Genomic DNA, 16,194 nt, shown 5'->3' with positions numbered 1-16,194 from the left:
AAAATGAAAGCGTTTATCAAGTTCATATATTTTTTATTTAGATGTGGTTCCATTTCATGATAGAAAACCTCTTATTCATAGAACTATCGGTTTATATGTAAATTAAATGTACAATTTACTGATACGATAAACCATTATTTTACCCATCGTATACCTTCTAGCCATCAATTACACAGTTTAATTACTGCGGAGTAATGATAGGTCTTAGAATCGCAAAAGAAACATACTTATTTCGGGCAGACATGTTCCTAGTTATTCAATATACATTAAAAATGATTACAGGAAAATCGAACAGTCGAACGATTGTGTAACATTTGTATGGAATCGTCATCGAAGTTATATAAACATCTAAAACAAATTAGCTTCATACGTTTTCTCTATAGGGCTAATGTTTCCCTTTTATTGATTTAACGGGTACTTACAGACACCGGCACGGAACTGTCATAAGGCAAATTAGATTGAGCGAGGAACCATCATCGGACAACGTAGAATGAGTGAGGAACCATCATCGGACAAATTAAAGTCGACTGAGCGAGGAACCATCATCGGACAGATTAAAGTCGACTGAGCGGCGAACCATCATCGGACAACGTAGAGTGAGTGAGGAGCTTTCATCGGACAAACTAGACTGAGCGAGAAACCATCATCGGACAAAGTAGAGTGAGTGAAGAGACTTCATCGGTCAAAGGCGACTGAGCGACGAAAAATCATCGGACAATGTCAACTGAGCGACTAACCATCATCGGACAAAGTAGATTGGGCGAGGAACCACCATCGGACACACTAGACTGAGTGAGGAGCCTTCATTGGACAAAGCCAATTAACCGAGAAACCATCATAGGACAAAGTCGACTCTGTAAGGAACCATTATCGGGCAAAGTCGACTGACCGAGAAACCATCATAGGGAAAAGTCGCCTAAGTAATGAACCATTATCGGGCAAACTAGACTGAGCGAGAACCCATCATCGATCAAAGTCGATTCAGTGAGGAACTATCAACGGACAAACTAGTCTGAGCGAGGAAACACAATCGGACAATCAAGACTGAGTGAGGAAACACCATCGGAAAAACTAGACTGAGGGAGGAACACCATCGGACAAACTAGACTGAGCAGGGAAACACCATCGGACAAACTAAACTGAGTGAGGAACTACATGTATCATCGGGCAAAATAGACTGACTGAGAGACATAACGTAAACATTAGCGCCCATACAATGTGAGCAATACCAGATACTACGCCGTGAGTGGCAATTAATAGCCTGCAATAATGTTACAATAAGCACTATCTGATAGCATTAACAGCCTCTGGATATCGCTACGCTGCCCCTCTTTAGATTTAACATGTTCGTTATTACATTATAATAGCATTGTTATCAAAGCAGATGATTGAGACACAGTGTAGCACATTCATTTTTTGTGTGTAAAAGATATATTATTTAATCTCTGATGGTCCTTATGAACAGCTCTCTGCTTGTTATAGATGCATTCTACCCTAGACAATGGTCAATAAGAAAACTATGTTTACCGGCTTGGTACATGTATCGACTATGGGGGCGAAAACACAGACCCGAATCAATTTATTCTAAAGACATATATTATTCTTGGGGTTTTGTTTTGCATTTTGTTTTTCATATTGAGAGTCGAAGAATATCGCAGTCCTTCTTCAACAGCAAATGGCCCTTATTATCACTAAAGAGTTCGATATCTATTTACAACAAAATTAAAATAAGGCAAAACACGTTATCTATGATCATATACCGATCTGTACTGCAGAATCAAAGATTGTGACCCATTATTACATTATGTGTATAGTACCATTGTACACTGATATGAGATAAATTTAGTCCGCTGACTAACACGTTACTTCTTGCCATTTTGGTTGGTATCTAGAATACTCGATCGATCGGGTAATTTCCGACGACAGGTCTATTCTTGATAAATTGTGTTCCATTTACTGGAGCGATTGGTTCCTTCATGAAACAGTTAGATAAGTCACTGTACCAAAGTAGATTGTGTATACACATCATTTGTGCATTCGATGTATATTAGAGTAAACTATAACACAAGGAACTAATTGTCTATTTTATCGATACATTTGTATAATTAATTATTGATTGTACATTTCAAATGCACAAATAACAACTATCATAATTTAACTTCAACTGTTAAACATGTTTATCCATAACTATACATGTTTTACAATTGAAAATTATGTTATGAATTCCATAGCAGGCACGTTTTCTCTTCAACATGATTCTTATTAATATCCATCATGGTTATTTCGGCGAATATATTTTTTATAAAATGCCATAACACTTTTCTTAAAATTAAAAACAAAAGTTACCATGCTTGCTACAACTTTCGTATAGTATAACTTTTTGTTCTGCTTCTAAAGTATCATATGGAAAACTCATTCAAAATATAAACTTCGTTTAATACAAAATTCAAATAGAGTTTATGGCCAAAATTAAATATTGCCATAGTTAAAGATGCTCAACCGCTGACGAATGGTGTTTTTTTTTTATAAAACCAGGAGCAGACAAATTCGTATTTTTCTTCAAAAGTCACTTATTTTACACCATTACCATCATTGAAAAGTTTGATCTTATTTTACTTCAAGATCAAAATATTAAAAAAATTAATTGGATCCCGAAAAAGTTTCATGGCACTATGGCTTATTTACCAAAAGCAAATTAAAAAAGTAAATTATTTTTTTTGTTTGATTTTTTGTTGTTGTGTTAATCAGACTTATACATACACGATTAAACATCAGTTGTTGCTCAACTTTATGCTCTATCAGCGGTGGAACTTCTTTAAATGTTTAGCAATATTCGAGTTTCGTCTACACAATACTTTATAAAATGATATTAAATGACGTAGTCAACAAAAAGGAAACACATTTTCAGTCTTTTATTTCAAACAACATTATTGTGGATGCTAAAAGTCTCCTTATTTTTAATCATGTAAAATCGTAAATATAACCGCATATCTGATGTAAGGTCATACACATCATGTTCTACTAAGTCCCGTACGATCGCTGATATTTCTGTAATATTAAGTGGCGTGATTATATCTTTATCATCATACATGGTAATAGTGTCAACTCTGCGTATCCACCAAATCACGAAAAGCAACATATCTTACAGAAATTGGTGAAATATCAGTTTACCGTATAGTATTAAAATTCAGTAATTCTGAATATGCACCATAGAAGATCTTGCAGTGTTCAATGAAACTGTAAGGTTGTTTTTTAGGAGTGTGGACATCAGAGCTACTGTATGAAAACTCCACTAAACAAAACAATCTATATACACAACTTGTATCGTATAGAGATTGTAGATTTGCCTGACTATAACATCAGACGTTCCTGAACAATAAGCGGTCTCAAACTCATACGTGACTAGATCCAACAAACATTTCCACATCAATCCTGGGCGAAGTATCTATATCTGATCCACAAGAGATATTATTTTAAAATCTTAAAAAGAACGTTTATAGTTTTGTGTGGTCAGGTAAAAAGATGGTCAAACTGTAAAGATCAATACTAATTGAAATGGAGGATTAAGAATTCAATGTAAAATCTTACTGCAAGCTCAATGCATAGCATGGATAAAGAAATCAATGTTATTGAATATGGGAGAAAATCTTATGGAAAATTATTAAAGAATATCTTTAATATTAAATTTAAAAAAATCCGAATGATCACAGACATTGATAGATAATACACTTGCTGTTCAGTGGATAGAACACAGTGTGTTTTTGTATTTGATTTAGTAAATAAAACTGATCATTTCCTTTCTTTAGCAACTTTTAAACAATTATAATTAATAATAATTACTCATATAAATACTAATGATGTAAGATATCAAGAACTACTATCAGCTACCCCAAAGTTTGGAAGCAATGTCAAAAGTCAAAATGGGAAACAATTAAATAACTTAATTTGCAAAATAAATTCTTACCTTATGCATAATGAAAAGGTGAAAGGATGAACGATTAGAAACCGATCTTGCTTCAGAATACTGTAAACTAAAGAATATGCTACCACTTTGGCAGTCAGATAATACCAATATACATGACGTTTTTTTAAAAAGTTTTTCAATTCAAATTCCCTTTCAATTCAATTAATTAGATACATGTTCCTAAAAATAAAAATTGTTGAAGTGAAATGCGTATTTTCTGCATAACTTACAGACAATCGCATACATATCTATTTTGGGATTGTCCATTCTCTCAAATATTTTGTGAATTTTGGAAATATTTCGAATTTTAGTCAAAGTTAATGTTTAATATAAATTATTTTTCTGTCCTTTATGTTTTCATACTGACTCTTAATGTGAAAACATTAGTTTGTTTATTTTACTTATAAATAATTATACATACGTGCAAATGTAAAACTCTACTCCATCTACAGGGGTCTAGTAAATGTTGCCGTATTAAAAACAGTGAAAAACAATGGTTGGATAATATCCCTGTTTAGTTTCTTATATTTCATAAGATGATGATAACCACAATAATGGTATTGTAAGTCGTTATATCTTTTATTTAGATTTGTAATGTATAAACATTTGGAAAAAATAAGAAAGTGGCACAAGAACTATTCATGAACGTTAAATCTGGCTGCAAAAGCATAGCATTAAGTGTCTTGAAAAAGCTCTGAACAAGTCTTAATTTCACATTTCGAATAAAAATAGTATTAACAAGAAACCTCACTAAATTTTTTAAACGTTGGAATAGAGATACGTTACCAACGGATTTTCAATTCTGCGCTCTCAATGTTCTTCATATTAGTTTTACAGCTATAGATGACAATGGACTAAAATGAACTTTAACTACTAATTTGACATTCTCCAGATCTGAACGGGTTGGTATCATTATTGGGGTGAGAATTCACACCGACCGTGGACCGTCCCCACCCTAGACCGTCCGTATCAGGCTAAAATGATCACTTTATGTTAAATCACATTATAGCGATGTTCACAGTTCAGTGCCAGTATTTCACGGCCCCCAGCGCACTTTAATACCCCTTTACTAGGTAGGACATCCCCTAACATCAAAAGCCCCCTCCCTACTTAATATCCCTCCCTTAACCTACCCCATATGTGTATCAACTCCCAGATCTTAAATGCAAACTCGCCGCATTTTCCCATAGAAAAATACATGACGATATCTTTATGTGTGTATCTATATGGAAACTGAAGAAATACTACATTCGACTACGTCATTATAAATATGCACGTGCGTTCATGAGAACAATAACATTTATCAAACATCGGCACGTGTTGCCAACAAAGATACTAATCAGGAATTTAAACACAAAATCATCTATATCAGACACTCAGGGTTAATAAACTGGTATATGGACCAGGTACTATGTAAGATAACACTACTAGCTATTAACTTCCATCCTCAATAGTAATGTATTTTTTTTCTTACAAAGCTACATTTATTGGCAGTGAAGTATTACGATACTATTTCTATGTTAAATCATGCGAAACCTATATAGAAGTAAAGACCTAACTAGCTGATCTTTGTGTTTTATACATTTATATGTCTTCAAAGACAGAAACAAGCTAAATTAGTTGTTTTCAATGATATCTCGTGAAATAAAATGGACTTTTCGTTCAGGTAATATCTCATAGTTAATGATCAATTAAATATTTCCGTTAAAATAGAAAGCTGTAATTTTGTATAATTTAAATGTTTTCTTATCTCCCTGAATGAGTTTATCAACACATTCTCTGTATGCGGTATATAACTCTTATCTTAGCTCATGTTTATTTCAAAACACTATATAAAATAGAAAAAAATATATATTAATAACTGTTTGACAATTACTGAGATGAAAGAAGCTGGCGTTTTATTAGAGTTCGTGGTTACTGTCAAAAACAATAATGCTGAAAATTTCGTTTACTATTATAATTCATAGTTTAAAAATGGGACGAACTGCTTCTCTACCATTCATAAAGTTTTGATATTACACATCCGATAAGCTCACCCCATCCCGTTACAGATGAAAGGCGCGCAATCGTAGTGTGCCATACTAACGTGATGGGCGATAGAATGTGTACGGCCAAGTTAGGCTTCAACATAACAAAGTTTGATATCTCAGAAGGATTGGTGAACCTAACCATACACAGTGTAAACATGTGCTCATCTCCTTCTTCTAGAGGACAATATCAGGGCTAATCTCTGTACATATTAATCTCCCGTGACCAACAAGATATATGAGCAGATAGTCACGGTAATAAGTCACCGGTAAAATCAACAATCAATTATAACTTCGGGGGTGACCACGAGCCTTTCCCTTTGATGTGTATTCAGCATCAATACGGCCATAAACATTCATCATCATCGACACTGTAATTATGGGTCTCTATACAGACGTCAACAAAGTCAACTGTGGGAAGTGTCTATATACAGACGTCAACAAAGTCAACTGTGGGAAGTGTCTCTATACAGACGTCAACAAAGTCAACTGTGGGAAGTGTCTCTATACAGACGTCAACTATGGTAAGTGTCTCTATACAGACGTCAACTGTGGGAAGTGTCTATATACAGACGTCAACTGTGGGAAGTGTCTCTATACAGACGTCAACAATGTCAACTGTGGGAAGTGTCTATATTCACGTCAACAATGTCAACTATGGTAAGTGTCTCTATACAGACGTCAACTGTGGGAAGTGTCTCTATACAGACGTCAACAATGTCAACTGTGGGAAGTAACTCTATACAGACGTCAACAATGTCAACTGTGGGAAGTGTCTATATTCACGTCAACAATGTCAACTGTGGGAAGTGTCTCTATACAGACGTCAACAATGTCAACTGTGGGAAGTGTCTATATTCACGTCAACAATGTCAACTATGGTAAGTGTCTCTATACAGACGTCAACTGTGGGAAGTGTCTCTATACAGACGTCAACAATGTCAACTGTGGGAAGTGTCTCTATACAGACGTCAACAATGTCAACTGTGGGAAGTGTCTATATTCACGTCAACAATGTCAACTGTGGGAAGTGTCTCTATACAGACGTCAACAATGTCAACTGTGGGAAGTGTCTCTATACAGACGTCAACAATGTCAACTGGGGGAAGTGTCTCTATACAGACGTCAACAATGTCAACTATGGAAAGTGTCTCTATACAGACGTCACCACTGTCAACTGGTGAAAGTGTCTCTATACAGACGTCAATAATGTCAACTATGGGAAGTGTCTCTATACAAACGTCAACAATGTCAACTATGGTAAGTGTCCCTATACAGACGTCAACAATGTCAACTTTGGGAAGTGTCTCTATACAGACGTCAACACTGTCAACTGGTGAAAGTGTCTCTATACAGACGTCAACAATGTCAACTATTGGAAGTGTCTCTATACAGACGTCAACAATGTCAACTGGTAAAAGTCCCTATATACAGACTTCAACAATGTCAACTGTGGGTTGTGGCTCTATACAGACGTCAACAATTTCAACTGTAGGAAGTACCTCTATACAGACGTCAACAATGTCAACTTGTAAAAGTCCCTATATACAGACGTCAACAATGTCAACTGTGGGAAGTGTCTCTATACAGACGTCAACAATGTCAACTGGGGGAAGTGTCCCTATACAGACATCCATAATGTCAAATTTGGGAAGTGTCTCTATACAGACGTCAACTTTAGGAAGTGTCTCTATACAGACGTCAACACTGTAAACTGGTGAAAGTGTCTCTATACAGACGTCAACAATTGCAACTGTAGGAAGTATCTCTATACAGACGTCAACAATGTCAACTGGTGAAAGTGTCTCTATACAGACGTCAATAATGTCAACTATGGGAAGTGTCTCTTTACAGACGTCAACAATGTAAACTGGTAAAACTTCCTATATACAGACTTCAACAATGTCAACTTTGGGTCGTGGCTCTATACAGACGTCAACAATTTCAACTGTAGGAAGTATCTCTATACAGACGTCAACAATGTCAACTTGTAAAAGTCCCTAAATACAGACGTCAACAATGTCAACTGTGGGAAGTGTCTCTATACAGACGTCAACAATGTCAACTGGGGGAAGTGTCCCTATACAGACATCCACAATGTCAAATTTGGGAAGTGTCTCTATACAGACGTCAACTTTGGGAAGTGTCTCTATACAGACGTCAACACTGTAAACTGGTGAAAGTGTCTCTATACAGACGTCAACAATTGCAACTGTAGGAAGTATCTCTATACAGACGTCAACAATGTCAACTGGTGAAAGTGTCTATATACAGACGTCAATAATGTCAACTATGGGAAGTGTCTCTTTACAGACGTCAACAATGTAAACTGGTAAAACTTCCTATATACAGACGTCAACAATGTCAACTGTGGGAAGTGTCTGTATACAGACGTCAACAATGTCAACTTTGGGAAGTGTCTCTATACAGACGTCAACAATGTCAAATATGGGAAGTGTCTCTATACAGACGTCACCACTGTCAACTGGTGAAAGCGTCTCTGTACAGACGTCAACAATGTCAACTATTGGAAGTGTCTTTATACAGACGTCAACAATGTCAACTTGTAAAAGTCCCTATTATACAGACAATGTCAACTGTGGGTAGTGGCTCTATACAGACGTCAACAATGTCAACTGTAGGAAGTGTATATATACAGACGTCAACAATTTCAACTGTAGGAAGTATCTCTTTACAGACGTCAACAATGTCATTTTGCAAAAGTCCCTATATACAGACGTCAACAATGTCAACTGTGGGAAGTGTCTCTATACAGACGTCAACAATGTCATCTGGGGGAAGTGTCCCTATACAGACGTCAACAACGTCAATTTTGGGAAGTGTCTCTATACAGACGTCAACACTGTCAACTGGTGAAATTGTCTCTATACAGACGTCAACAATGTCAACTATTGGAAGTTTCTCTATACAGACGTCAACAATGTCAACTGGTAAAACTCCCTATATACAGACGTCAACAATGTCAACTGGTGAAAGTGTCTCTATACAGACGTCAACAATGTCAACTATTGGAAGTGTCTCTATACAGACGTCAACAATGTCAACTGGTAAAAGTCCCTATATACAATGTACAGACGTCAACAATGTCAACTGGTGAAAGTGTCTCTATACAGACGTCAACAATGTCAACTGATGAAAGTGTCTCTATACAGACATTCACAAAGTCAAATATGGGAAGTGTCTCTATACAGACGTCATCAATGTCACTTGTTGAAAGTGTTTCTATACAGACGTCAACAATGTCAACTGGTAAAAGTTTCTCTATACAGACGTCAACAATGTCAACTGGGGGAATAGTCTCTATACAGACGTCAACAATGTCAACAGGTGAAAGTGTCTCTATACAGACGTCAACAATGTCAACTGTAGGAAGTGTATATATACAGACGTCAACAATTTCAACTGTAGGAAGTATCTCTTTACAGACGTCAACAATGTCAACTTGTAAAAGTCCCTATATATAGACGTCAACAATGTCAACTGTGGGAAGTGTCTCTATACAGACGTCAACAATGTTAACTGATGAAAGTGTCTCTATACAGACATTCACAAAGTCAAATATGGGAAGTGTCTCTATACAGACGTCATCAATGTCACTTGTTGAAAGTGTTTCTATACAGACGTCAACAATGTCAACTGGTAAAAGTTTCTCTATACAGACGTCAACAATGTCAACTGTGGGAAGTGTCTCTATACAGACGTCAACAATGTCAACTATGGGAAGTGTCTCTATACAGACGTCACCACTGTCAACTGGTGAAATTGTCTCTATACAGACGTCAACAATGTCAACTATTGGAAGTGTCTCTATACAGACGTCAACAATGTCAACTGGTAAAAGTCCCTATATACAGACTTCAACAATGTCAACTGTGGGTAGTGGCTCTATACAGACGTCAACAATGTCAACTGTAGGAAGTGTATATATACAGACGTCAACAATTTCAACTGTAGGAAGTAGCTCTTTACAGACGTCAACAATGTCAACTTGTAAAAGTCCCTATATACAGACGTCAACAATGTCAACTGTGGGAAGTGTCTCTATACAGATGTCAACAATGTCAACTGGGGGAAGTGTCCCTATACAGACGTCAACAACGTCAATTTTGGGAAGTGTCTCTATACAGACGTCAACAATGTCAACTGGGGGAAATGTCCCTATACAGACGTCAACAATGTCAACTTTGGGAAGTGTCTCCATACAGACGTCAACAATGGCAACTGTAGGAAGTGTCTCTATACAGACGTCAACAATGTCAACTGGTGAAAGTGTCTCTATACAGACGTCAACAATGTCAACTATTGGAAGTGTCTATACAGACGTCAACAATGTCAACTGGTGAAAGTGTCTCTATACAGACGTCAACAATGTCAACTGATGAAAGTGTTCTATACAATGTCAACAAGTCAATTGGGAATGTCTCTATACAGACGTCAACAATGTCAACTGGTAAAAGTGTCTCTATACAGACGTCAACAATGTCAACTGGTGAAGTGTCTCTATACAGACGTCAACAATGTCAACTATGTGAAGTGTCTCTATACAGACGTCAACAATGTCAACTGGTAAAAGTTCTCTATACAGACGTCAACAATGTCAACTGGGAAAGTGTCTCTATACAGACGTCAACAATGTCAACTGGTGAAAAGTGTCTCTATACAGACGTCAACAATGTCAACTGGGAAGTGTCTCTATACAGACGTCAACAATGTCAACTGGGAAAGTGTCTCTATACAGACGTAACAATGTAACTGGTTCTATACAGACGTCAACAATGTCAACTGGTAAAAGTGTCTCTATACAGACGTCAACAATGTCAACTGGGGGAAGTGTCTCTATACAGACGTTAACAATGTCAACTGGTAAAAGTGTCTCTATACAGACGTCAACAATGTCAACTGGTGAAAGTGTCTCTATACAGACGTCAACAATGTCAACTGGTGAAAGTGTCTCTATACAGACGTCAACAATGTCAACTGGGGGAAGTGTCTCTATACAGACGTTAACAATGTCAACTGGTAAAAGTGTCTCTATACAGACGTCAACAATGTCAACTGGGGGAAGTGTCTCTATACAGACGTTAACAATGTCAACTGGTAAAAGTGTCTCTATACAGACGTCAACAATGTCAACTGGGGAAGTGTCTCTATACAGACGTTAACAATGTCAACTGGTAAAAGTGTCTCTATACAGACGTCAACAATGTCAACTGGTAAAGTGTCTCTATACAGACGTCAACAATGTCAACTGGAAAGTGTCTCTAACAGACGTCAACAATGTAACTGAAAGCTCGAAGTGTCTCTATACAGACGTCAACAATGTCAACTGGGAGAAGTGTCTCTATACAGACGTTAACAATGTCAACTGGAAAGTGTCTCTATACAGACGTCAACAATGTCAACTGAGAAGTGTCTCTATACACACGTTAACAATGTCACTTGGTGAAGTGTCTCTATACAGACGTAACATTCAACTGGAAAATTGTCTATACAGACGTAACAAGTCAACTGAGAGTGTCTTTATACACACGTACAATGTCACTTGTAAAAGTGTCTCTATACAGACGTCAACAATGTCAACTGGTAAAAGTGTCTCTATACAGACGTCAACAATGTCAACTGGAAAGTGTCTCTATACAGACGTTACAATGTCACTTGTTGAAAGTGTCTCTATACAGACGTCAACAATGTCAACTGGTAAAAGTGTCTCTATACAGACGTCAACAATGTCAACTGGGGGAAGTGTCTCTATACAGACGTCAACAATGTCAACTGGTGAAAGTGTCTCTATACAGACGTCAACAATGTCAACTGGTGAAAGTGTCTCTATACACACGTTAACAAAGTCAACTATGGGAAGTGTCTCTATACAGACGTTAACAATGTCAACTGGTAAAAGTGTCTCTATACAGACGTTAACAATGTCAACTGGTAAAAGTGTCTTTATACAGACGTTAACAATGTCAACTGGTAAAAGTGTCTCTATACAGACGTCAACAATGTCAACTGGTGAAAGTGTCTCTATACAGACGTCAACAATGTCAACTGGTAAAAGTGTCTCTATACAGACGTCAACAATGTCAACTATGAGAAGTGTCTCTATACACACGTTACAATGTCACTTGTTGAAAGTGTCTCTATACAGACGTCAACAATGTCAACTGGTAAAAGTGTCTCTATACAGACGTCAACAATGTCAACTGGGGGAAGTGTCTCTATACAGACGTTAACAATGTCAACTGGTAAAAGTGTCTCTATACAGACGTCAACAATGTCAACTGGGGAAGTGTCTCTATACAGACGTTAACAATGTCAACTGTGGGAGTGTCTCTTTAAAAATTTCAAATGGGGAAGTGTCTCTATACAGACGTTAACAATGTCAACTGGTAAAAGTGTCTCTATACAGACGTCAACAATGTCAACTATGAGAAGTGTCTCTATACACACGTTACAATGTCACTTGTTGAAAGTGTCTCTATACAGACGTCAACAATGTCAACTGGTAAAAGTGTCTCTATACAGACGTCAACAATGTCACTGGGGAAGTGTCTCTATACAGACGTCAACAATGTCACTTGAACTGGGGGAAGTGTCTCTATACAGACGTTAACAATTTCAACTGGTAAAAAAAGTGTCTCTATACAGACGTCAACAATGTCAACTATGAGAAGTGTCTCTATACACACGTTACAATGTCACTTGTTGAAAGTGTCTCTATACAGACGTCAACAATGTCAACTGGTAAAAGTGTCTCTATACAGACGTCAACAATTTATACTGGTTAAAGTATCTCTATACAGACGTCAACAATGTCACTTGTTGAAAGTGTCTCTATACAGACGTCAACAATGTCAACTGGTAAAAGTGTCTCTATACAGACGTCAACAATGTCAACTGGGGGAAGTGTCTCTATACAGAATTCAACAATGTCAACTGGTGAAAGTGTCTCCATAGAGACGTCAACTTTGGGAAGTGTCTTCACACGTTAACAAAGTCAACTATGGGAAGTGTCTCTATACAGACATTAACTGTGGGGAAGTTTCTCTATACAGACGTTAACAATGTCAACTGGTAAAAGTGTCTTTATACAGACGTTAACAATTTCAACTGGTAAAAGTGTCTCTATACAGACGTCAACAATGTCAACTGGTGAAAGTGTCTCTATACAGACGTCAACAATGTCAACTGGTGAAAGTGTCTCTATACAGACGTCAACTTTGGGAAGTGTCTCTATACAGACGTCAACAATGTCAACTGGTGAAAGTGTCTCTATACAGACGTTAACAAAGTCAAATATGGAAAGTGTCTCTATACAGACATTAACTATGGGAAGTGTCTCTATACAGACGTCAACAATGTCAACTGGTGAAAGTGTCTCTATGCAGACGTTAACAAAGTCAAATATGGAAAGTGTCTCTATACAGACATTAACTATGGGAAGTGTCTCTATACAGACATTAACTATGGGAAGTGTCGGAAGTGTCTCTATACAGACATTAACTATGGGAAGTGTCTCTATACAGACGTTAACAATGTCAACTGGTAAAAGTGTCTCTATACAGACGTTAACAAAGTCAACTATGGGAAGTGTCTCTATACAGACATTAACTATGGGAAGTGTCTCTATACAGACATTAACTATGGGAAGTGTCTCTATACAGACGTCAACAATGTCAACTGGTGAAAGTGTCTCTATGCAGACGTTAACAAAGTCAAATATGGAAAGTGTCTCTATACAGACATTAACTATGGGAAGTGTCTCTATACAGACATTAACTATGGGAAGTGTCGGAAGTGTCTCTATACAGACATTAACTATGGGAAGTGTCTCTATACAGACGTTAACAATGTCAACTGGTAAAAGTGTCTCTATACAGACGTTAACAAAGTCAACTATGGGAAGTGTCTCTATACAGACATTAACAATGGGAAGTGTCTCTATACAGACATTAACTATGGGAAGTGTCTTTATACAGACGTCAACAATGTCAACTGGTGAAAGTGTCTCTATACAGACGTTAACAAAGTCAAATATGGAAAGTGTCTCTATACAGACGTCAACAATGTCAACTGGGGGAAGTATCCTTATACAGAAAAAATGATGGACTGAAATTACATATTGAAATAAATTGTTTATCACCTTGATAGTATTCTGACACTCACTTTGATAATTAAATACAAACATTCACTTTTTTCAATGGCCCCCTTCTCCCGGAAAAAATGAAAATCTAGATTTCAAATGGTGACATTTGGTCGCTTTCGGCAGTTTTTGCATGATCTACCATTATGCAAAATAGTAAACACCAAATGGTCACACTGATACAACTGTATATCAAATATGTTATGGTCTCGTGATGTCATTGGAATTGCCCGTTCGCGAAGCGAGCTCTTGTGATAGAGGTGTCTAGGTAACGTTAATCTATGTAAATCATCCATATATGTACGTAGTGTTGGAAAACTTTCTCGTATACAGGAAACGGAAATCACAACAAGATCCAGCATTGCAATATACTTATAAACAAATCAATTTAACGCCGTTTTACGTGACCATTTGCTTCTGAGAATGACGCAATCTCTCCCATGGTGCATTGCGGTCCCCACAATATAACCTCTGTAAACGGCCCAGCGAAATTTTAAGATTCTTGAAAAATGTATTTTCGGACGTATACTAAATTCTTAAATACGTATTGTAAGTTTCCTATAGTATCATTTTCCTGTAATCGACTGTCAGATCTGAAATAATATCTTTTGATCAATTAATATCAAACCAGAGATTTAAATATAGTATTTAAATCTCTGATCAAACCAAACAATAATGGATTCTTTTGCGGATACACTAGATTTACTTGTAAGTAAATTGTCACGATTTGCATACGACATCAGCCGTATCAAGAACAATCACTATGACGTCATATATACAGGAGGCGAATAGTCGTGACGTAAAATTCTGTGACCCGAGGTCAATAGACGACCAGTTCTTGAGCCGTTGACTAGAGGTGTGGGTACCGCAATAAACTCTGTTCGAGATTGAGAATGACGTTGATATATATTTTGCAGCCGCAGTCGCGTATTTTTGCATAAAGTGAAAGTAAAAGTATTCTATGCTAAATATTGTTTTTCTTGTTATAAACTCGATGCCAGTAATTCAGCAAGGCTATGATTCTAATATAAAAATGGTTTCTAGCAGTATAGTAGGTCAATGCACATCATAAGCATTAAAACTTCACATACTACATCGATCACCTGATGGGTCAGGGGAGATAACTCTTTCGCCGTAAGAATTCCTTTATTTATTTACATGGCATCTAAATTTGATGTATTTCTTTTTGGTAACAGTTTTATAAAAATAGTTTATGAATCGCCCTCAATAATCATGCTTTCTAGTATTATCATTATCAGTGTATAATGATAGTGCAACACGTGCGGCGATTCTATTGTTACGGGAATAGTCGATGGCGTAGCAACGTGGGGTCATAACCCCGCTTTTGGTGGGAACATATGAATGACTCTATTCCGATCAGCTGTTCAATCGAATTAGTTGACGATGACGGGAGAGAAAAAAATATGGGTATTTTAATAAAAAAATATGCAACTGTCGCGAAAATAAATCATATTAATTTGCGTGAAAAACTGTAAATATAAGGAATATATTTTGATTTTGTTGAGGTTATGAGGGTATAAGGATAATGCCGCCCGTGTAAATCTTATGTAACCCGGCTATCAGAACACGCGCGGCGATTCTATTGTTACGGGAATAGTCGATGGCGTAGCAACGTGGGGTCATGCCCTCACTTTTGGTGGGGACATATGAATAGCTCGATTCCAATCAGCTGTTCAATCGAATCTGGGTATTTTAATAAAAGATATGCAACTGCTGCGAGAATAAATAATATTCATTTATGCGAAAAATAACTGTATATTTTTATGCTGGTGAGGTTATGAATGTATAAACTCAACAAAATAAAAATCTATTCCTTAAATTAATGTAAAGGTAGTTATATGCGAATAATGAAAAGTGTTGTACATTTCCCTGAAAATGCATATCCTTGTCACAAATATCAATCATTCGGCAAATAGGCGCTTAATGCCTGTTTCGAAAGCATTTAAATAACTATACTCATATCACGAAAAGTTTGTATAGCACATTTCTATAGTTATTGAGTATGCTGAACAAGCATGTCA

General features: G+C 36.8%; 3 protein-coding genes across 3 annotated transcripts; 1 reads left to right on the top strand and 2 right to left on the bottom strand.

The window, feature by feature from the left end:
• Nucleotides 1-9,485: 9,485 nt before the first annotated feature.
• On the top strand, nucleotides 9,486-10,355 carry LOC138335646 (uncharacterized). The gene has a single exon (XM_069284810.1). It carries the CDS (start codon nucleotides 9,486-9,488, stop codon nucleotides 10,353-10,355), a length of 870 nt encoding a protein of 289 aa, XP_069140911.1.
• A 332-nt stretch (nucleotides 10,356-10,687) lies between these two features.
• LOC138335645 (uncharacterized) lies at nucleotides 10,688-12,964 on the bottom strand. Its single transcript, XM_069284809.1, has 3 exons — nucleotides 12,811-12,964; nucleotides 11,655-11,940; nucleotides 10,688-11,159 (listed from the first exon to the last, which is right to left on the bottom strand). Exons 1-3 carry the CDS (start codon nucleotides 12,962-12,964, stop codon nucleotides 10,688-10,690), a joined length of 912 nt encoding a protein of 303 aa, XP_069140910.1.
• Nucleotides 12,965-13,036: 72 nt separating this feature from the next.
• LOC138335644 (uncharacterized) lies at nucleotides 13,037-15,796 on the bottom strand. The gene is made up of 2 exons (XM_069284808.1): nucleotides 15,763-15,796; nucleotides 13,037-14,118 (listed from the first exon to the last, which is right to left on the bottom strand). The coding sequence occupies exons 1-2, from the start codon at nucleotides 15,794-15,796 to the stop codon at nucleotides 13,037-13,039; spliced, it is 1,116 nt and encodes a 371-aa protein (XP_069140909.1).
• Nucleotides 15,797-16,194: the final 398 nt, after the last annotated feature.

This window comes from Argopecten irradians, chromosome 11 (genome assembly GCF_041381155.1).
Source record: "Argopecten irradians isolate NY chromosome 11, Ai_NY, whole genome shotgun sequence".
Classification (NCBI taxonomy): domain Eukaryota; kingdom Metazoa; phylum Mollusca; class Bivalvia; order Pectinida; family Pectinidae; genus Argopecten; species Argopecten irradians.
This window is presented reverse-complemented; position numbering and strand designations above follow the sequence as displayed.